The sequence below is a fragment of the Meles meles genome, chromosome 8 (assembly GCF_922984935.1).
Source record: "Meles meles chromosome 8, mMelMel3.1 paternal haplotype, whole genome shotgun sequence".
NCBI classification, from domain to species: domain Eukaryota; kingdom Metazoa; phylum Chordata; class Mammalia; order Carnivora; family Mustelidae; genus Meles; species Meles meles.
The window spans coordinates 5,217,093-5,240,921 of NC_060073.1; the positions used below are offsets into that span (position 1 = coordinate 5,217,093).

The 23,829-nt window shown below is 41.2% G+C and overlaps 1 protein-coding gene across 2 annotated transcripts in view; it reads right to left on the reverse strand.

The window, feature by feature from the left end:
- Positions 1-23,829, reverse strand: part of KDM2A (lysine demethylase 2A) — a 117,545-nt gene that overhangs the window by 20,907 nt on the left and 72,809 nt on the right. For both annotated transcript variants that reach the window (XM_046014277.1, XM_046014278.1), the window contains exons 6-12: positions 21,269-21,447; positions 13,658-13,764; positions 12,984-13,077; positions 11,661-11,814; positions 10,523-10,638; positions 4,420-4,546; positions 1,270-1,664 (exon numbers count right to left, since the gene is read on the reverse strand). In XM_046014277.1, coding sequence (XP_045870233.1) covers positions 1,270-1,664; positions 4,420-4,546; positions 10,523-10,638; positions 11,661-11,814; positions 12,984-13,077; positions 13,658-13,764; positions 21,269-21,447 — 1,172 coding nt within the window. The remainder of the gene's footprint in view (positions 1-1,269; positions 1,665-4,419; positions 4,547-10,522; positions 10,639-11,660; positions 11,815-12,983; positions 13,078-13,657; positions 13,765-21,268; positions 21,448-23,829) is intronic.

Genomic DNA, 23,829 nt, shown 5'->3' on the forward strand with positions numbered 1-23,829 from the left:
TCACCAGGTTACCACTCTTTTCTGCCTCTAGTCTTTTACCCTTTCACTGATGCCTGAACAGTAAGATACAATTAAAAAGTTCATCATAAAAAGAAAAAACAGGAGAAAGAGAAGTTCAGGTTCTATCCCAGATATCGGGATTCTTTCCTGAGGTGGCTGGCAGAAATAGCCAAGTTAAAATGTGAATCAGGAAATCAGAAATGGAACAGACATACTGAGATATTAAGCCCACCTTCCTTAGGGCCACATAAAATTATTCAATATAAATACTTCTGTGACTTAAAATAATCTGTATGACAAATTTTGAAAATACTTATTTACCAATAGCAAACCAGCTTTCTAATTCACATATCTGTGCCTTGCATCCAAACTGTAGCTCCAAATGATGACTTACAAAGAAAATTGATATTCCCAGCTTTACAGTTTTTGGTGTTTATGGTAATGGTTACTTGTGAGGAAAGACTTAAAAGAATTCCTCCAGTTTAGACACTTGATACCTGGACCCCTGGGAAGCTCACTTCTTTGAGACTAATACACGAAGGGCAGGACAGCTCTAAAAATCACTAATACTGGAAGATTTCTTGAAAAAGTAGAAAAATATATAACATGAAGAAACCTGATCTAGCAATCAGATAGGTTATGTCTGTCTGTCTTTTTTTTTTTAAACCTGTATGCTCAACATGGGGACTGACCTCACTACCCAGAGACCAAGAGGCGCATGCTCCACTGAGAGAGCCAGCCAGGCGCCACCGGACGGATTATGTTTATTCACAATGACACTTCCTCACAAGCTGTCCAATGGATTTTTTAAATTTAAATCTTAGAAGTAGATAAAAATGAAACTAAGTATATGAAACTTAGTATGTTCTTCCTTATCTGCTTGGGGTGAGACTGCCAGAGATTGTTATTGACCCCTTTTTTTCTGAAACAGTCCTCTTTATCTGCAGGTAACTTGTAATAGTATTTCCTAATACTATTACTTAGTATTAAAAATAAAGAGTCTCCTTCATTTTAGAATGAATCTGAAATCTGTGTTTTTGGTACTAAATTTAAGTCCTAATTGAACATATAAATGTTAGTATTTTCACAGCAGGGACCTAACCTCACTTTAGGAATTCAAACACTGTATAGCACACACACACACACCAGTAAATATTAACTTCTTTCTGAATGAACCAGGTTATCCAGAATTCCTGTACTCTCTAAGAAATGCGAAACTGCTTGCCCGAGCCAGATGGGTGGCTACCATGCCACATCACCAACCCTTACCTTCACGTCAGCAATAAGAGCATCTTCGTCTTCTATCCCCGTGGGGACACATTTCTTGTGCAGTGGCAGAGACTCCAACTTATCTACAAGACAGCGGAGGCCTTCAAGCTCAAAATGGGTCAGATGCACCTGCCTGTCCTTTCGAGGACTACACTGGGGATCCCACACTTGGCCATTATGGGAGCCCCGGCTAGAGTCAGAGGAGGAGTCCCCTGACAAGGTTTTCTTCAGACTTGGAAGACTTCGGCAGGTTTTGCCCAGTCCATCATAATCCAGGTTGACCCCATTGGCTACAGGGCTCGTGAGGACAGAACGCCTGTTGCTCAGGCGCCTCGGTTCTCGATCCACTGCTTCTTCGTCCCCATTTCCAGATTCCAACCCATTTAACTCCAAATCTGCCAGTAGAAAAAAAAAAAAAAAGTAAAAAACATGCCACTTGGCCGTGTGATCAACAAGAGAAACAGGCGGCATGGGAGGGACCCTGGGGTTATGAATGACAAAGCTGGGACTTTTTTTTTTTTTTAAGATTTTATTTATTTATTTGACAGAGAGAGAGAGATCACAAGTGGGAGAGAATCAGGCAGAGAGAGGGGGAAGCAGGCTCCCTGCTGAGCAGAGAGCCCGACACGAGCCCGACGCGGGGCTTGAGCCCAGGGCCCTGAGATCAAGACCCAAGCCGAAGGCAGCGGTTTAATCCACTGAGCCACTCAGGTGCCCAAAGCTGGGACATTTTAAAATGGTCTCCCCTTACCCCAGCCTATTGCCATTTGTTCAAAATCATAGTTGCAGGTAAGAATAGGGTCCTGAGTTAGTAGGACAGCTAAAGTGATGATCAACTGATTTTTTCAAAAGATTGAAGAGTCTATGAACTGTGTGCTAGAAATAAGTCAGCTGACAATGGCTGTAAATTAATTCCAAGTCCAAATGAAATCTGGGGTTATAATTTCATTAACTTTTTATTTCATTTATTTGACACAAAGAGAGAGAGCACAAGCGCGGGAACGGCAGGCAGAGGAAGAAGCAAGCTCTCTGCTGAGTAGAGAGCCGGACGTGGGGCTCAGTCCCAGGACCCTGGGATCATGACCTGAGCCAAAGGCAGACACTTAACCGAACCACCCAGGTGCCCCTTCATTAACTTTTTAAAAAGCAGACAGTACGAAGCACATAGTTTTTTTGTTTTGTTTTTTTAATTTATTTATTTGACAGAGAGAGATCACAAGTAGGCAGAGAGGCAGGCAGAGAGAGAGAGGGAGGCAGGCGGAGAGAGAGAGGGAAGCAGGCTCCCCGCTGAGCAGAGAGCCCGATACGGGACTCGATCCCAGGACCCTGACATCATGACCAGAGCCAAAGGCAGAGGCCCAAACCACTGAGCCACCCAGGCACCCACACATACAGTTTTGTTAAAAGTTTTGCTCATAAAACTAAACTATGGAATTGAAATTTCATCAATATGGCTAACAAAACAAAGCAAATGTTTTTAAAAAGATTTTGACAGGGATGCCTGGTGGCTCAGTGGGTTAACACCTCTGCCTTTGGCTCAGGTCATGATCCCAGGGTCCTGGAATCAAGCCCCACATCTGGCTGTCTGCTCAGCAGAAAGCCTGCTTCCTCCTCTCTCTGCCTGCCTCTCTGCCTATTTGTAATCTCTGTCAAATAAATAAAATCTTAAAAAAAAAAAAAGATTTTGATAGTCAAAATAAAGATTTAATAAAAGAAAAACTGTTAACTGTTCACTGGTCCTTTATGATGAAAGTAGTATTAGAAACAGACTCTTCACTTACAGAACAAACCGAGGATCACCAGAGGGGTGGTGGGTGGAGGTGCGGGTGAAACAGGTGACGGGAATTAAGGAGCGTTCGTGCTGTGAGGAGCACCAGGTGCTCTATGGACGAGCTGAATTACTATACTGTCCAACCGCAACTAATATTACACTGCATGCTAACTGCAATTTGAATAAAAACTTTAAAAAAAGTATAAAAATTAGTTAGCCAATCCAAATGGGAAAACAAGTTAATATGTTTATTAGTAATAATTTAGAAACTGTAAGACGGTGCAAAGAAGTAAGTATTAGTCATCCCTTATCCCTCTAACCTTGCTTGGATAACAACTCAACAGCTGGTATTTTCTTTCCATCCTTTTTTCTTTTTTAAAGCATCTATGTATTTATTTGAGAGAAACAGGGCATGAGTAGGATGAGGGGCAGAGAGAGAGAGTGAGAGAGAGAGGGAGAGAGAAGCAGACTCCCCGCTGAGCAGGGAGCCCACTGCGGGGCTGGACACCAGGACCCTGAGATTAGATCCCAGGACCCTGAGATCACAACCTGATCCGAAGGCAGATGCTTAACTTACGGAGCCACCCAGGTGCTCCTGAATCTTTTTCATTGTGTATGTGTATGACTATGATTGCGCTGGGATATGCAGCATATACAATTAAATTCTGTATCCTCTTTCATGTACTAGGTCATCATTTTTTATTTTCAAACAAGAATATAAACTATCCTCAAAGGAAAATGCTGAAGCAAAAAAAAAATTATCTGGCTTAGATCGAAGAGTCTGTGAAAGACATGACCACAGGATATTACAGTACTCCTCCACACCACAGGGCATGAAACAACCTAAAAATGTATAACTAATAAAAGTATCTTGCCATCCAATAAAATAGTTCTCTTGATGTAAGTTGAGGAAAACAGTAAAGCATAGAGGTTAAGGGTATAGATTTTAGAGGCTTAACACCTTGACTAAAACTGTAGCTTTCACACTTATAAACTATAAGATCATGGACAGGTTTTTTAAATGTCCTTGAAACTTAATGTCACCATTTGTAAAATGAGGATAATAATACCTACACCTCACAGGTAATAACAGAATTTATTCCTTAGTATGTGCCTGGAATACAGTTAAGAGTTAGCATGACAACATTTAGTTTTTATTGTACCAAAGATCATTCTTTAGATAATAAATATAGTAGAGAAGTGACCGTCTTTCCTAAGGAGCTAAGTGTCAACAATTCAGATGAAGAGGAGTTCCAGATACTTCATGTTGCCTAGTAATTCATGTCTGGGTAGGAGCTCAGCTGTAACCAATGTTCAACTCCAATGAATGAACTTGGTAGTTCCAAGCAGGTAAATGCATGTTCACGCAGGACACTTACCCATACTGAGGGACTCTTTTTGAAATTCCTTAGTTAGGTGGGAGCGGTTTGTTATGCAGTACACGTAGCGCTCCAACACGTACCAACACATCTCATAGTAGAATGGATAACGGAACTTATTTGGAACCTATGTGGGAACAAAATAATGGGAAAAACAAGCTGATAACAATTTTCAAGGAAAGAGAGTAAGACACACTGTATCACTGCAAAAATTAACCCAGGAAAAACACTCTCGTCAACACCTAGGGTTAGGCATTTGGATCTGTCAACCTAAAAATTGCTGGTCTTGGGAAATGATCATCAAAATAAAGTTTCAGCACCACTAAGAAGATGTCTTGGGAAAGCATCAAAAGTAAGCTTTGGGAGTATAACACAATACACTTGAGAAAAACTGTTTCAGTGTTCTTAGGATACAAAGGCCTGCCAAACACTCCTACCTTTACAACAGTTCTAACCTGAATTAGAAGGCCACGGGATAAAGAATCTAATGGACAAGAGGACATGAGATGAAGCTATATGCTTTTATTATGTCCTTACCTATAGGACAGTATGATTCTCAAGCTATGCCTAGTCTAGGACACAAGACTGTGCATTTTCCCACCATCAGCTCTTAGCTGGTCTGTACAGTACTTCGCAGTCTGCCCCAATGGCGGTCCGCAAATGAGACTGCTGCTCCACATGGCCTAATCAGCCACTGCCTTCAGCTCCTTTCATTCCCTCCAGAAGCAGCATGAAATCATTCCAGCTGAATAATAACAGAAAGAACTGCCCTTCAGCTCTAGCATAGTCGAAACAAAGGCAAATCAGCATGGATTAATCAGTGAGGAAGACCAACAATGGGGACTACCCTATATATATTTTGCTGTCTTGAAAGCTTAGAGGATAGCTTTCAAAAGGAGAAGCCCCCAAAAACTTTTAAGATTGTTTTGAATATGCAACTGAGAAGGTTTTCATCTCCTTTTCAAAGCTTCATGTCAGGTAGTATTCCTGAATTAAGGAGATATGGATGGAAGGCCCTTTTCAAAATCCTTCACCAGGTCACAGAGTATGACTGTGGAATGAGACTACTTTCCTCATGGCAAGGCAGGAGAGGCAGGTACTTTTCATTAGGTTTCCAATTCAGACAAGCTGGGCTATGAGTCTGGTTATCTTAAGTGATTACAGTTTTAACAACTAAAAGCAGTGTTTCCTCTTTTATTTTCAAGTCAAATTAGGGGCACCTGGCTGGCTCAGTCGGTAAAGCATACAATTTTTGATCTCGGGGTCATGAGTTCAAGCCCCACACTGGGCCTAGAGTCTACTTAAAAATACATAAATCAAATTAGTTTTTACAAAGATCAAATTAATTTACTTTTGATAAGGTGTGTGGGGGAACCACAACACTTAATAGATACTAGGTCCCCCCAAGTTAAATATAACACACAGGCCTCTCTGCTCACCTTTTACACATATTAACACTTTTCTGGAAGGGTCTTTTTTTTCTTTTTAAAGATTTTATTTATTTACTAAGAGAAAGAGAGACAAGCAGGGGGAGGAGCAGGCAGAGGGAGAGGGAAAAGTAGGGTCCCCGCTGAGCAGAGCGCCCAACACAGGGGCTGGATCCCAGGACCCAGGATCATGACCCACACCGAAAGCAGACGTTTCACACCAACTGAGCCACCCCAGTGCTCTGTGGAAGGGTCTTTATTAAAAGTTCAGGACAACCCAAAATTCTAAAGTCCTTTGGTATTCTGTTAAGAGCTGAGTATTGACAGTAAAAAAAAAAGACATTAAACTTTTGATTTTTTTACTTGGAACTCATCAGACTACTTAGTAACACCCAAGATACCACACACCCACCTAACTTTTGCCTCATTATATTTTACCTTTGTTGCCAGACACCACAGATCATATAAATTTCTAAGACTGGGTTAGAATTTTTTTTGTGGGGCAAATTTTTTTAATCCTCCTTACAAATTATGGAGCTTTTAAGTGCTTTCAGTAGAATAATCACCAACACTCAAGTTTAAATAGTATGGTATTTCCACACTGCGTGGCAAAAGAAACCAAACCATTGTCTTAATTTATAACACACTTTATTTTTGTAAAGTAACATATTAAATGAATGCCAGACTGGTATTGGCACATAAAAGGTTGGTGTAGAAAGCAATAATAATAATAATAATAATATCATCACTGTGTGTACATATGCAGGGGACTCAATGAAATTTTACAGAAACACCAAAGAGTTCCTTATTTAGTAAATTTTTTTTTTTTAAAGATTTTATTTATTTATTTGACAGAGAGAGGGAGATCACAAGTAGGCAGAGAGGCAGGCAGAGAGAGAGGAGGAAGCAGGCTCCCCGCGAGGCAGAGAGCCCGATGCGGGGCTCGATCCCAGGACCCTGAGATCATGACCTGAGCCGAAGGCAGCGGCTTAATCCACTGAGCCACCCAGGCGCCCCGAGTTCCTTATTTAGAATGAAAGAATTAGGGGTGCCTGGGTAGCTCAGTGGGTTAAAGCCTCTGCCTTCAGCCCAGGTCATGGTCCCAGGGTCCTGGGATCGAGCCCCGCATCAGGCTCTCTGCTCAGCGGGGAGCCTGCTTCCTCCTCTCTCTGCCTGCCTCTCTGCCTACTTGTGATCTCTGTTAAATAAATAAATAAAATCTTCAAAAAAAAATGAAAGAATTAAACTATATTTAGGGAAAATGGAATAATGTGGTCAGACTGAAATTTGACATTTTCTGATAAACAAAGTCTAGGAATATTAGTTAAATCAAGATCAATTATTATAAGTTTAACAGTCTGCAAGAAACTTCTAGCAGAGATAAGGTAACTCATTTCACCGATGCCACTAAATACACATTCTCCTTTTCTTCCCTCAAACTGAGCAACTTATCAATTAAGTCAGTAACTCAGGGGCGCCTGGGTGGCTCAGTGGGTTAAAGCCGCTGCCTTCGGCTCAGGTCATGATCCCAGGGTCCTGGGATCGAGCCCCACATTGGGCTCTCTGCTCTGCGGGGAGCCTGCTTCCTCCTCTCTTTCTGCCTGCCTCTCTGCCTAGTTGTGATTTCTCTCTGTCAAATAAATAAAATATTTAAAAAAAAGGGGGGGGAAGAGTTTCTAAAACCCAATTTTCAGATTGAATCTTAGAGTAGATAGGTGGTATTACCTCAGAATGATTCTGAGTTAAATAAGAGTACTTTATTATGAAATTACATAAATTTCCTCTTTAGAAAAATCAACTATTTTTTTATTATTGAAATTTCAAACTTAACTATTTTCTTGTAGTTTCATTACTCTTAAAAAACACATATAAACTTGTTAAAAAAAAGAACTTTATTAATTTGAGAAAGAGAGCAATGGTGTGTGTGAGAAGGAGCAGGAGACTCCCTGTGGGGGGGCTCGATCCCAGGACCCCGAGATCGTGACCTGAGCTGAAGGCACACACTCAACCGAGCCACCCAGGCACCCTTATAAAAATTTATTTTTTTAAAGATTTTTATTTTGACAGACAGAGATCACAAGTAGGCAGAGAGGCAGGAAGAGAGAGAGAGAAGCAGGCTCCCCACTGAGCAGAGAGCCCGATGTGGGGCTCCATCCCAGGATCCCAAGATCATAACCTGAGCTGAAGGTAGAGGCTTTAACCCACTGAGCCACCCAGGCGCCCCTAAAATTTACTTTAAAAGCACTGCAGGGGCATCTGGGTGGTATAGCTGGTTACGTGTTCAACTCTTGGTTCCGGCTCAGGTCATGATCTCAGGGTCGTGAGGTCAAGCCCAATGTGGGCTCCACACTGAACAGGGAGCCTGCTTAAGATTCTCTCCCTCTGTGACACGGAGCTCAATCCCAGGACCCTGGGATGACAACCTGAGCTGCTTAACTGACTGAGCCACCCAGGCACCCCAATAAATGAGGGCACTGAATCATCATCATCATCTTTGTATTTATTTATTTGACAGAGAGAACACAAGCAGGGGGAGCAGGAGCGGGAGAGGAAGAAGCTGGCTCCCAGCTGAGCAGGGAGCCCAAGGTGGGGATTGATCCCAAGACCCCAGGATCATGACCTGAGACAAAGGCAGACGCTCAACTGAGCCACCCAGGCGCCAGAACTGCCTCTTCTTAATTCTAACAGGGAATCCCCATAACTCCAACACTATTACTCTTGTGTGTAAGGTAACAGGTAGCTGTTAACCAAAATAAAGGTCTCTTCTTTTAAAGATTTTTAAAATTTATTTATTTGAAAGAGAGACAAGCAATGGGAGCAGCAGGCAGAGGGAGAGGGAGAAGCAGACTTCCTGCTGAGCAGGGACCCTGACACGCAAGGCTCGATCCCAAGACCCTGGGATCATGACATGCACTGAAGACAGACACTTAACGACTGACCCACTCAGATGTCCCAAAACACAGGTTTCGAAATAGGAACCAAAATAGTTGAGCATGTTCACAATAAATAGGTCAATGACCGTTCCTTCTAAAAATTGTAAATTCTTCACTAATTGTGATATTTTATTGTTTTTTAATTACTTTTTAGAAATTTCATTTATTTGAGATAGACAGCAAGCGAGCAGGAGTGTGGGAGAGGGGCAGAGGGAGAAGGAGATGCAGGCTCTCCAGTGAGCAGGGAGCCCCACAGGGCTTGATCCCAGCACTCTGGGATTGTGACGTCAGCCGGAGGCAGCTGTTTAACCAACTAAGCCACACAGGTGCCCCAACTATGATTTTTAAAAATGATTTTATTTACTTGAAAGAGAGCAAGAGAGAGAGAAAGAGGGAGCACGTGTGAGCACATGAGCACAGGGAAGGAACAAAGGGAGAAGCAGACTCCCCTGATGAGCAGGGAGCATGACACGGGGCTTGATCCCAGGACCCCGAAATCATGACTAGAGTTGAAGGCAGACACTCAACTGACTGAGCGACTCAGGCACCCCCTAACTGCGATTTTTTAAATTTAACTTTGAAAACTTTCAAATCCGCCAAAAAGTTTTAAGAGCAGTGCAGAACACTGCCTACAGCATTATTCGAGATTCACCAGCTACCAACATTTCCCCACATTTGCTAATCTCTATTCATATACCCTGTTATTATTCTGCTGAACTACTTGAGAGCAAGATGGGAACATCACAGCCTCTAAAGACTCTATGCTCTAATTGGTCTTTAAGGTCAAGACCATCTGTACATTAATCATATGTAAGTCAGCCCTTACTGACTTGGGCTCTGCTAAAGAATTAAGCCCTGTTTCCCGAAGACATGGGTTGGCCAGCAAACAGCAGCGAGTGGATTTGTTCTGCTGCCAATTTTTGCAAGCCCTGTGAGGGTTTTTTTACATTTTTAAATGACTGAAAAAAAAACCCAACAACTAAAATTAGAGCATTTTGTTATATGGGAAAACTATATGAAATTCAAATCTCAGTGTCCATAAATAAAATTTTTATTTTATTTGAGCCATTCTCATTCGTTTAAGTATTTCATCCTACAAGGCAGTTAAGTACTTGCAGCAGATCCTGTATGGCCCCCAGAGCCTAAAACATTCACTATCTGATTCTTTACAGATGTAAAGTTTTGCCAACTCTCGCCAGGGCATCCACTACGTTGTAAGGACCTAACTTTTTTCCTTTATATCTAGAATGGTATCAGCTACGTACCCTCCCAGGGAAAACCAAGAAAATAAGATGCACCAATCATTTTCTGAAGGACTTCATTCTCTCAAGGAACCCCAGCTGGGAAAAGCTGTATGTACCCTGATTTATTCAAGTGCAACGGTTTGGGTGGGGGATAGTAATCGGAGTAAAGATACATGAATTCACGCTGTGACTCCTGAGTTGATATATCTCATTACCTCGAATTATTCTAAGAACATAAAATTTAAAAACATCAATTACCAAATGGCCATTTCTAGCCCTGTAAAAATCCAAGATACCAAGAACCTCAAAGAATTAGAGTCCTCCAAATCAAGCATGTAAATCTTGTTAAAGCTTTCCTCTCAGTGTCCCTGAAATGTAAACAATGCGTTTTAACTCAGGAAAAACTGAAGTTTCGAGATAACTACCAATGAATCTCTTATAACATCTCTTAAACGGCGGTCATCTCTTCCACGTCCAGTTGCTATGCAGAATTACTCACCCGTGTCCGATCTTCAATGTTGTATATTTTTAACTGCATGGGGATATTGAAGCTATGCAAAAAATTGCCTCCAAAGACTAATGTGTCTGTAGGAGTATACACAGCATGAATCCAGCCTAGAAGAAAGAAGTGGAGAGGAATGGCTTTAGCACATGTTATAATACGGCTTTCTCAGAGACCTAGTAAAAGACTCCTAGATCACACATTTTACTCTGATTCTGCCACTTAGTGGTTGGTCAAATTATGTAATCTCTTGCAGCCTCAATATCCTCTATAAAAATTAAGCTTTATATGGTTGTTAGTAAGCATTAAATCAGAAAATGCATGTCAAGTGTTTAGCATACTGCAAGTTTAACAAATGCTGTTTCTACTTACCGGAGCACCTACTGTGAAGGCGCAGTACCAGACAGATCACACATGTATTTCCATTTACCCCTCATGACAAAATGCGACAGATTTAAATATTTGACCAACGTGGTATTAGCAGGTAAATACACAGAATTCTAATACACATCTGTGATTCCAAAATCTGTGTTCTATTTATTTTAGGACTAGTGACCCAATAAAAATATCACTAATTTCTACACCCCTTGCAGCCGTCCCTCAGAGCAGGGAGCTCTTATCTGGACATTAGATACTGCATGCCGACCAGGTCTTATCCTTAACAGACTCTGATTACCCAGAGCTAATGTGGGGCCCAAACAAGTAAATCTGAAAAGCCACCACGAGCAATTCTTTTTTTTTTTTTTTTTAAGATTTTGCTGACCTGAGAGAGAATGCACAGAGCAAGAGAGAGAGCATGAGTGGGGAGAGGGAGAAGCAGGCTCCCCTCTGGGCAGCAAGCCCAATGTGGGGCTCAATCCCAGGACCCTGGGATCCTGACCTGAGCTGAAGGCAGATACTTCACCGACTGAGCCACCCAGGCGCCCTACCACTGGCAATTCTGATTTTAGTGGAAAATCAGTGCTTCTAAAAAAAAAAATCCAAATTCTTAGCATCTGATACTCCATAATGACCGGAAAGGACACTATTATTTTCTGACCACCCAATCATAACCATTCTTGGTGGTAATCCATCAATTCCCTTTCTTAAAGAAAAGAAAGGGGCTAAACAACCCATTTTTTCCCATCCTGCTTACCTGAGGGTATGACGAAGGTATAGCCCTGCTTGAGCTCAATGCGCTGGCAATCTGACACACGGTCACCCAGAAAGATGTCTCCCTGTTTCCCTGACAGCAGCCAATTCTCGTACAGCTCCAGGTTGTGGGCTGTAGGGGGGATGAGCCAGAAGACCTGTGAGTTAAAAAACTTCAGTCTGTTAACAGCTATTGACATGACCCAGTCGTCTCCCTCAACTGATAAATGGGTACAAGTTAAGGTCAAGAGGTAGAAGAGAAACAAGCAATTCCCTTTCTAGAGAACCTGACCATTTGGGAAATTCTAGAGGCCCTAAGGAAGTAGATCTATTTTTGACTTGTTGAAATGGCATTAGAGCTTCCTGGGGGTTTGACTGTAGAGTCCAGAACCGATCCAGGACTGAGGGAGAAGAGGTGTATTCCGTTTGTTACCTAGATAGTCCCTTACTTGCCCCTAGCTATCTGGACTCTATAGTCCTAAGAAGTACAGTTAGGTACAGAGTCTTTAAGAGACAGGCCTAGGCTGCTTTGTTCTAGGGCAGTAACCAAGATCAAAACGACAAAACTTAAGGTATCAGTGAAATGGATCCAAAGTAAACAAAATGACTTTGGATTTGGAGGTATAGTTGTTCTAAATTAAGACTTCATATCTTAAAAGCATCGGTTTTCATTCTAGTTCTACTTTTTCTCTGACAAAAGCATCCACTTCCAGCAAGGGGAAAAAAGGGTATCCACAGGAGTACAAGACTATAAACCTGACATTAATCCCAGATTTCTGTTCTCACACAGCATTTAGAAACAATCTGATAAGATGGAATATAGTTCTTTTTGAATGAGAATAATATTTCAAAACCTATTCATACCCTTAGAGAGGACTTAAAGGCTTCCTTTGACCAAATTTCAGATCAATGCTTTCATATAGGAAAAGGTGGTCTGAATTATAATTTCTGATATTGTTGTGAATCTATACAAAATTTCTGTGGCCTTCTATTTCGTTATTACACTTCCAGGTATAGAGAAATTATCTTGTCTTCCTAAAACCACTCTCTTGCCTTCAGGTGGAGAATTCTGCCCTGGGAATCTAAATACAGGACTGTTGAGGTTTACTAAGTACTGTGCCAATATTGCTGTAACGACAGCAGACCAGATGAATACTGATTCCTACTGAAGTCTAGCCGAGAAGGTCAACTTAATCTATGATTCTCTTTGGAATAGGGGACAATTCTCTAACAGATTCATTTCCAGGGTATATTAAGCATGCATGAACTGAAGCAGGGTCATAAAACCAGCTTCAGATTCCAACCCCCATCATGACTATGACCGTACCTTTCCCCCTTGATGGATGTGATACCAAACAGAGGTACCACCAAAGTCCACATGGAAGTCAGTATAGCAGCCTCGAACACTCATTAGACAGTACCTGACCCAAAAAAAGCAGCAGCATTAGTGCACTGATTAGGAAAGAGAGCCTGCTCTACCCCAATGCCACACTCTCCCCTTTCACACACTATCCCACTTTCTGCCTAATCCATTCCCACTGAGAGGAATGCAGTTTCAAATCACTGTAGTATCAGACCATACGTTTTCTTTAACCTATGTAGTCATGGTTATGACACTGTTACATATACTCGCCCCTTTGGAACCGTAAAACCTACTGCTTAAAAAATTCATCTTTTTTATAAATGTATAAATAAATTTATAGATTTATTTATTTGGGAGACAAAGTGAGAGAGAGAGAGCGAGCGAGCATGAGATGGGAGAGGGTCAGAGGGAGACACACTTCCCGCTGGGCAGAGTCTGATGTGGGACTCGATCCTGGGACTCCAGGATCATGACCTGAGCTGGAAGCAGTCTCTTAACCCACTGAGCCACCCAGGTGCCCAAGAATTCATCTTTTTGATCATTTAGGAAATACAGCAAGGCTGTAAAGGGAGGAACCAGTCCTTGCTATCACTTTGACTTCCCAATGCACCTGAGGAAATACAGGAAAAGCCACTTACTTCTGCACTTTGGGGTACTGCATCTCCAAGATGGCATTCGTTGATTCAGTCTGACTCTCCTTCAGATGCCTTGGCCACATGTTGTCTACCCAGTCAATGAAGTCCACCTTTAAAACGGAGGAGGAAACATTTAGGATTCAATGGGAGGATTGGGATTAGAGAGAATTTTAAAGTCAAGAAAACAGAATTTCTCAAAATATACACTGAAAGACTAAAATTTATTTATTTTACTTACTTTTTTTTCTTTAAGTAGGCTCCACACCCAACGTGGAGCCCAACGCAGGGCCTGAACTCATGACCCTCAGATCAAGACCTGAGCTGAGATCAAGTCTGACACTTTACCAACTGAGCCACCCAGGGACCCCTGAAAGACTATAATTTAATTATGAATAAACAATCTGTTGGTGAATCATAGGGTCAGCAGCAAACATTCTAGAAATCATTATTCAGTGAGAACAAAGATGAATGGTTCCATCAACATGATCATAAAGAGAGATCTAAGCAAAATGAAGTCACAGTATCTCTTCTGTATCAGTACTGGTATAATCAGCTGTCTTTTTCTGATTCAATAAAAGGCGCTGTCTGGAATGTACTGATAAATTTATCAGAAGACATAACACTGTTAGAGCAGCTCAAATGTCAAAAATAAAAATAAAAAATGTTTTTGAGAAAGGAAAGAAATCCAATAGTGCGCTATAGAATCTATTAGGTTAGGAACCAGAACTTCCAGGTCTGTCAGGTTTTCTCAGGATCACATCCAAGTCCCTGGAACTCGTTTGTTAAAATGAGAATAATTAACTCAAAGTGATATTATGAGGATTAAATGTAAATACATGTTAAAATTTTCAAAAATAATGTTATCAGAATGTAGGAATCTAATTCATTCATGCATGCATGCATTCATTCATTCATTTATAAGATTTATCTGAAAGAGAGAAAGCATGAGAGAGAACACACAAGATGGGGAGAGGGGCAGAGGGAGAGGTAAAAGCAGACTTCCTGCTGAGCAGGGTGCCCAGTGTGGGGCTAGATCCCAGGATCCCAATCCCAGGACCCCGGAATCATGACCTGAGTGAGCCAAAGGCAGACTTTAGCCAACTGAGACATCCAGACGCCCTGGAATCTATTTTAAATAAGTGTTGAAAGAAGAAGTGAAAATAGTATGAACTTATTTGCACTTTATAATGAATTGTAGCATGTCATGTACCTCCAAATGTGTGTGCCACCCCACCACTGACCTCCAAGAACCAGTAGCTAAAATGTGAGCCAAACCATGAATCCCGTACGATATTGACAAAGTAAATATCTAGCTTAATGCTATAAAACACATGTATCTGGTAAGCTTTCCAACAAAATCTACATTTGATCATTTACTTCCCTTTTAACACAAACCTGGACAAATGCATACAATCTGTGCATAATGACATGAGGCAGGAGTCTAGGGGAACACTCAGATGTAAACTGTGGCAGAGTGGCCAGAAGGGATCACCAATGACATGCAAATTTTTTTTTAAAGATTTTATTTATTTATTTGACAGAAAGAGATCACAAGTAGGCAGAGAGGCAGGCAGAGAGAGAGGGAAGCAGGCTCCCCGCTGAGCAGAGAGACTGATGCAGGGCTCAATCCCAGGACCCTGAGATCATGACCTGAGCCGAAGGCAGAGGCTTTAACCCACTGAGCCACCCAGGCGCCCCAATGACGTGCAAATTGAAGAGCAACAAATTAAAGGTTAACTTGCTACTTTACTTCAAAGAATTTCTGTTCAGGGAGCCAAGAGTTTTAACCTAACACCCACTGGGCCTAGAACACTGAATGAACTCTAGCTTCCTTTCTTTCCCTCAAACAAAATCTACTTTCTGTTCTCTTCATGTAGTGGTCAGCATCTCCCAACTCCTGGTATTCTCCTTTGGAAAGTCTTTTTTTTTTTTTTTTTTAAGATTTCATTTATTTATTTGACAGAGAGACAGATCACAAGTAGGCAGAGAGGCAGGCAGAGAGAGAAAGGGAAGCAGGCTCCCTGCTGAGCAGAGAGCCCAATGAGGGATTCAATCCCAGGACCGTAGGATCATGACCCGAGCCAAAGGCAGAGGCTTTAACCCACTGAGCCACCCAGGCGCCTCCTTTGGAAAGTCTTTAAAGAAGAAGGAAGATCTTACTTGCCCAAGACATCACAAATTCTTATGTCTGGATCAGGGAAAGGAAGGGTTAAGAACACATGGTTATTTCTTTTTTAATCAATTGTTCATTCAGAGAAATCTGAATTTCTTTGGCCAGAATTTCCCACCTCCAGCAGTAAGTTACACTTTCTGGCCTCTCTTTAACTGGTATTATTAGGTATCAACTGACTACTGAGAGAATATTGTGTTAAGGTACTCATACTTTTCTCCTTAGATTATCTTTAGGCTCTGGGTAAGCCTTTTGCTAAACGGCCTGTTCCATGTGAGAGCAAGTCTCCCGTAGAGGTAATCACCAGTTCTACCTGTTCTGCATCAATATTAGGGCCAAACTGGTAAGAAGTCCAATGGGAATTCATCTATTCATATGCTGCGCGCGCACACACACCTCATGGCCTTCCATGAAATAATTTCCCTATGACCAAATCTGCGTATTTTATATGTTGCTTTTCATCTACCTCTCAGGTACTGCTGGAATGACAGCAGAAAACAATCTCTCTCTTCTCACAAGAGAATCCCACTTTATGCTAACATCCCATAAAAGGCACCTAAAGGCTGCCCACCTTTCTCTCCCTGTGCCTACTTTTACATAGATGACTCCTTCTATTTGGAATTTTGGTTTTCGTTCTGTCTCCTTATTTCCTTCCTATCAAGCTTAGCTATCACTTCTTCCAAAGGGTTTCCCCTAATTCTCCTCCAGTTTGTTAGGGGGGTCCTTCCTATTGTCCCCACAACACTGTATTTATTCACTTCTGAGGCACTCATCATTATCGTGGTTTGCTGAAATGTCCATCCTCTGGTTTTTCTTCCCTTGTGAGACTTTAAGCTCTTTGAGAATGAGAATGACCTTATTTTCCACAGGTCCTCTAGCACCTAGCATAGTGCTCAGCATGTGGCAGGCACTTGAACTAATAATAAGCTAACTCTGAAGGTGTCAATGACATAGAGAACAAGAGATTATGCACTTTATGTGAAAGATTATTACATGAATGAGATTTACTCAAACTCACTGAAATGTACACTTAAAATGAGTATACTTTATAGTATGTCAGTTGTACCTCAATAAAGTTGATTTCTGAAAAAGCATTATTGAGATGTATTAGAAAAGACCTAGATAAATGGAGACACACTGTGGGAGAAAACATACTCTAGTAAATAAATAAATAATACCCCAGCAGAATAAGCATATTATTGCCTACATGGTAACGTCATCAAAAGCTTTTCTGCTTTCAGAAGATGACCTTGGTAATAGCTCACTCAATCTTCCCGAACATGATCTGGGTCTCTAAAAAATATCGAAGCACTGTTCTCTGCCCTCTTAAGAATTTTCTATTTTTCAGTCCTTCCATAGTTCTACTCCTTCATTTAATGGTTCATTATTTTTCTGTTAAATGATGTAGCATTTTATTATTAAAAGGACAAAATGAATAAATCAAGAATGTTACAAAAAAGGCTTTATATGTAATGACACATTTCTAAATTTTAAGAATGGACAAGTATAAATCAATTTTACTTTTCTTTTTTTAAAAAAGATTTTATTTATAAATCTGAGAGAGAGACAGAGAGAGAGAGAGCGAGCTCACCCATGCAAGTAGAGGGAGAAGCAGAGGGAGAGGGACGGGCAGATTCCCTGCCAAGCACAGAGCCCCGACGTGGGGCCTGATACTACAACCTGAGATTACCATCAAGCCAAAACCTTAACCCACTGAGCCATCCAGGCACCCCTTAAGTTTTACTTTCATAGCTACAATCATTTTTAAATTGAAATTTAAAAAATATTAACAATGTTCATTTGTAAATATTATAAACAATTTATAAACAATGTTAGTGATTCTTACATCCCTCTCTATTTTAAACCAATGAATTGTACATTAAAAAATAATTTTTTGGGGCGCCTGGGTGGCTCAGTGGATTAAGCCGCTGCCTTCGGCTCAGGTCATGATCTCAGGGTCCTGGGATCGAGCCCCGCATCAGGCTCTCTGCTCCGCAGGGAGCCTGCTTCCTCCTCTCTCTCTGCCTGCCTCTCTGCCTACTTGTGATCTCTCTCTCTGTCAAATAAATAAAATCTTAAAAAAAAAATAATAATAATAATTTTTTTTTTTTTTTAGATTTTATTTATTTATTTGACTGACAGAGATCAGAAGTAGGCAGAGAGGCAGGCAGAGAGAGAGGAGGAAGCAGGCTCCCTGCTGAGCAGAGAGCCCAATGTGGGGCTCGATCCCAGGACCCTGGGATCACGACCTGAGCCGAAGGCAGAGGCTTTTAACCCACTGAGCCACCCAGGTGCCCCCCAAAATACTTTTTTTTAAAGCAAGCTCTATGCTCAATGTGGGGCTTGAACGTATGACTCCAAGATCAAGAGCTGCATGTTCTTTTTTTTAATAAAGATTTTATTTATTTGACAGACAGAGATCACAAGTAGGCAGAGAGGCAGGCAGATAGAGAGGAGGAAGCAGGCTCCCTACTGAGCAGAGAGCCCGATGTGGGGCTTGATTCTAGGACCCTGAGATCATGACCTGAGCCGAAGGCAGAGGCTTTAACCCACTGAGCCACCCAGGTGCCCCAAGAGCTGCATGTTCTACCTACTGAGCCATCCAGGCGCCTTTTATTTTTTATTATGTGGACCACGTCTGACTAATACTAAGATTAAATCCTTTCTTTTTTCTTTGAAGATTTATTTATTTGAGAGAGGGACAGTGCATTGGGGGGAAGAGGGAGAGAGAATCTTTTAAGCAGGCTCCAAACCCAGAGCCTAAGAAGGGGCTTGATCTCAAGACCCTGACATCCCGACCTGAGCCAAAACCAAGATCCAGATGCTTAACCGACTGCGCCACCTACGTGCTCCTAACAAGTCTAGATTCTAACCAACTGTCTTCTTGTATTTCCACATGACCAAATAGATGATAATTAATAAAAAAAGAATTTTTATCATCCTAGGAAGATAAGTTTTCCTAATGAGAAATTCTGTATTTATTTTTCATTTATTCTCTTTTCTTTCTTTTTTTGAGAGAACCAGTGCGGAGGGGCAGAGGGGGAGAGAGAGAAAAAAAAATTTTTTTTTTTTTTTTTTAAGGATTTTATTTATTTATTGGAGAGAGCGGGAAAAGAGGGAACATGAGCAGGAAGAGGCAGAGGCAGAGGGAGAAGGCTCTCCGCTGAGCAGGAAGCCCAACGAGGGGCTCGATCCCAGGACCCAGGGATCATGACCTGAGCTGAAGGTAGTTGCTTCACCGAATGAGCCACTGAGGTGCCTGGGGAGAGAATCTTAAGCAGGCTCCAAGTTCAACAAGAAGCCCGATGCAGGACTTGATCTCACAACCCTGAGATCATGAACCAAGCTAAAATCAAGACTCACAGGTGCCTGGGTGTCTCAGTGGGTTAAAGCCTCCGCCTTCAGCTCCAGCCATGATCCCAGGGTCCTGGGATTGAGCCCTGCATCAGGCTCTCTGCTCAGCAGGGAGCCTGCTTCCCCTCTCTCTCTGCCTGCCTCTCTGCCTACTTGTGATCTCTGTCAAATAAATAAATAAAATCTTAAAAAAAAAAAATCAAGACTCGGTTAACCAATGGAACCACCTAGCACCCCGTATTTTTTATTTTTTAAAATATGGGGCTGGACATGGACCCTAATGTGGAGTCCAACCTCGGGCTTGAACTCACAACCCTGGGGTCAAGAGATCAAGAGCAGGATACAAGGGGCGCCTGGGTGGCTTAGTCGGTTAAGTATCTGCCTTCAGCTCAGGTCATGATCTCAGGTTCCTGGGACTGAGCCCCACATGGGGACTCTGCAGGGCGGGGAGTCTGCTTCTCACTCTCACTCTTCCTCTCTCAAACAAATAGATAAAACCTTGAAAAACAAAAAAAAGTAGGACATTTAAGTGACTAAGCCCCCCAGGCACCTCAAGAAAATCTGTATTTAGTTGTAGCATCTCTAGTAACAAGAAGTAGTGACAAAAAATTATATACTGTCTCTTCAGATAATAGTGAAATACTGAGAACATTTTCTTGTTGGCCTGTACATTATCAATGTCTTATGATAATAACATTACTAGTAAGCTGAATATAGGTGTATATATAAAATAACTATTAAAAGCAATTATCATATTTTAACTTTGAAAGTCAAAAAGTGTGATTGGGATAATTTAAATGAAGATAGAATAAAACACTGACATCTTGGAGCACCTGGGTGTCTCAGTGGGTTAAAGCCTCCGCCTTCAGCTCCAGCCATGATCCCAGGGTCCTGGGATTGAGCCCTGCATCAGGCTCTCTGCTCAGCAGGGAGCCTGCTTCCCCCTCTCTCTCTGCCTGCCTGCCTATCTGCCTACTTGTGACCTGTGACCTCTCTCTGTCAAATAAACAAATAAAATCTTAAAAAAAAAAAAAAACAAGATCTTGACTTTTTTATTTTTTAAAGATTTATTTATTTAGTTGGGGGAGGGGGGGCAAGCAGTGGGGAGGGGCAGAGGAAGAGGAAGAAGCAGATTCCCCACTGAGCAGGGAGCCCAGTGTAGGGCTTGATCCTAAGACCCTGAGACCTAAGACCTAAGACCTGACCTGAAGGCACATGCCCAACTGACTGAGCCACTCAGGCACCCAAGATCTTGACTTCAAAACAAATGATTAGGGGCACCTGGGTGGCTCAGTCGTTATGCATCTGCCTTCAACTCAGGTCGTGCCCAGGGTACTGGGACTGAGCCCCACGTCAGGCTTCCTGCTCTGCAGGAACCTGCTTCTCCCTCTCCCTGCCACTCCCCCTGCTTGTTCTCTCTCTCTCACTCTCTGGTTCTGTCAAATAAAAAAAATCTTAAAAAACAAAACAAAACAAATGATTAGAATATTGCTAGTTCTACTATTCTATACCTAATATATAACTCGTGAGTTCTGAGATAGGAATTAAATGAATAAAAAATGGTCCAAAATGATGAGGCATGTTTCAAAAGTGAAGTAAGTGTTTCAACATTCTGTAGATAGCTACTACTTTGCAAAGAGATGAGCTAAATCAGCATCTACCTTCAGGAGAATGTATCAAAAACAAACAACTTTCCCTTAGGATGGTTTGTCAGTTTACTAGGCATCCAGTGGAATCTGCTCCAGAAAACATCTCATAAAAATAATCACTTGTCTCTAAACTAGTTTTCCCTCAAGCTTTTCAGCAAGTCTTTTAAGAGTGAATTTTAAGACACTTCTCCAGTCCATGCAAAGACCAATGTTATTCTTAAACTAGGTTACTGGTGATCAGAACTAAATGGCCCCTCCTCATATAAAATTAAGTGATTTTAAAAAATGATGAACTTCCTAAAAATGAAGGTTATTATCAAATTGTCTTGTTTATCAATTTCATCTTGGTATGTATAAAAAGTTACAGATTCTCCCATTCTCCCACTGTATAAACAACCCTCTTGGTGACAATGACAACATGGAAAAAATGATTAGACTAACCGTGGAGGGCCTCTGCACCATGTTCTCCAGCCTGGTGTGGCTGAACTCTAGACTGATGACATTATAGAGTTTTTCTCGCTCCTCCTCTGGGGTCTCATAGTAGCGTGTCCACTGAGCCATGGTCATTTCAATGCCTTTCTGTGTGTTCACATCCATGACATCCACCATGCGACGACTCCCTGCCACGAAAGATGTATCAATCATCTCCACTGAGCCACTATTATCCTTAATATATTAAGAATATAAAACAAAAGTGGAAGGAAACAAGCTATCCTTTATTTAGGATATTCAGGAATAAAGAATTGTCACTCAAAAGGGTTATCAATAGAAAATAAAACCACAGAGAGTGGAAAAGACAACAGGTAATATTAAAAGCAATTCCCTATGGTGTATTTCTATATGGTCAAGAAACAAATCTTATATTCAATATCTCACTCAATTGCATCAATTCTAAATGTTAAGTACTAAATTTTGCTGTCATAGGTGAGAAAATAGGTAGTAGGTAACCTCCAGGACAAAAATCCTGGACCAACTCGACAGTCAATGCTCTTATCCACCGAGCTACATTGTTCTGAAGCAGTTTGAGGACCTAGATAAATCCTACAATTTGAATTAAGGATCCAAAATAGTGACATATTCTTTTGTTTAAAAGGGTTATTTTCCAAACCTGTTAAGCATTTCTAATATAACCCCCCGCTTTTCATTCATTTAACAGATATTCACTGAATGATAAAGACACCATGATGGACATAAAGATTGGTATCAGATTCTCAACCAACTGTAACAACTACAACAAAAGGCAGAATGCACAAAACAGTATAGGGGAAAAAAACAAGAGCTTCAAAGCTAACGATACCTAAATTTAAATCTCATCTCTAATGATAGTTGGGAAAGTTATTTAACTTCTGTGCACCTCAATATCCTCTGTAACTTGCGAATAGTACCACCTTGTAAACTGCTGTGTGGATTTAGTCAATGAAATAAATTGTTTAACACAAAGTAGGTGTCAATTAAACAGCAGTAAAAATAAAAGGAAAATACTTTTTTCTTTCCTTAAATAACACTGGACTGAATAGAGAAGCCTTTTAGGAAAAGAAGAGACATTTAGGCTGGGCCTTAGAATAAACAGAATCTAAACAGGCAAGAGTCAGCAGAGAATTGCAAGCAGAGGCAGCAGCTTAAGAGAAGATATGGAGAGGCAGGACAGCCTTAAAAAGTTAAGATCATAGTGGTCAAGAAAGGGAAAGAGAGAGAGAGAATAAAAGGCTGCTGTGGAATGTTAAGAATACTGTTCAATTTGTAAGAAACTAACAAACACCTACTATATACCTGGCCTTCATGGCTTTAACAAGTAGTACAAGACCTGGTCCCCTGCCTCCAAGAAGTATGGAGGCTCGACACAGATCAGAGATAAGAGGTGGACAAGAATACCGCCACAATAAAGGAGACGTGGCAGAATACAGTAAAATACAACTGATAACATAAGGCAATGAATCACACGCACCCTTCATATTTTGGAAGAAAGTGTGAACGCCTCAATCAAAACTGCCTTGAAATACCATTTCACACTCACTATGACAGCCATAAGCGGGCAAGGCCAACTGCAACCGTCAAGACTTTGCTGCTAACAATGTAAAGTGGTGCAGCTGCGCCGGACAACAGGGTGGTGGATCCTCAAGAAGTTAAAAAGAGAATGACCATGTGACCCGGCGATTTCCACTCCTAGGTATGAATCTACAGAGTCAAAATCAGATGTTCAAACAAGAACTTGTACATGAATGTTCACAGCAGCTCTAGTCACAATAGTTAAAGGATGGAAACAACTCAAACGTCCATTAATAAATGAATGCATTAACAAAATGTGGTTTATCCTCAGGTGACTATTATCCAACACTAAAAAGGAATGAAGTGTTATTACATGCTGGAAAATAATATAATACATATATAACAGACACAAAAAGCTACATATTTTACTGTTCTATTTATATGAAATATCCACAACAGGCAAATCCATATACAAAGTACAAAGTGGTTGCCAGGACTGTGCGAAGGAAGGAATAGGGAGTGACTACTTCCTACATATAGAGTTTGCATTTCAGGTGATTAAAAAGTTCTGGAACTAGATACCGGTGATGGCTGCAAGTTGTGAATATACTTAATGCCACTGAACTGTATACTTTATTATTTTTTTAAAGATTTTATTTATTTATTTGACAGAGAGAGACACAGCAAGAGAGGGAATACAAGCAAGGGGAGTGCGAGAGGGAGAAGCAGGCTTCCCACTGAGCAAGGAGCCGGATGTGGGGCTCGATCCCAGGACCCTGGGATCATGACCTGAGCCCAAGGCAGACGCTTAACGACTGAGTCACCCACGCGCCCCTGAACTGCATACTTTAAAACTATGATAATAGTAAGTTTTATGTTGTTTGTATTTTACCACAATTTTTAAAAAGTAAGTGAATGCTTTCCTTCAATAAGGCAGATCAAGCAAAAGCAATTCCATTCTGTCAATGGTACCAGAGCACCTAAGACTCTGTATGTACCAGAATACTTAGATAAAA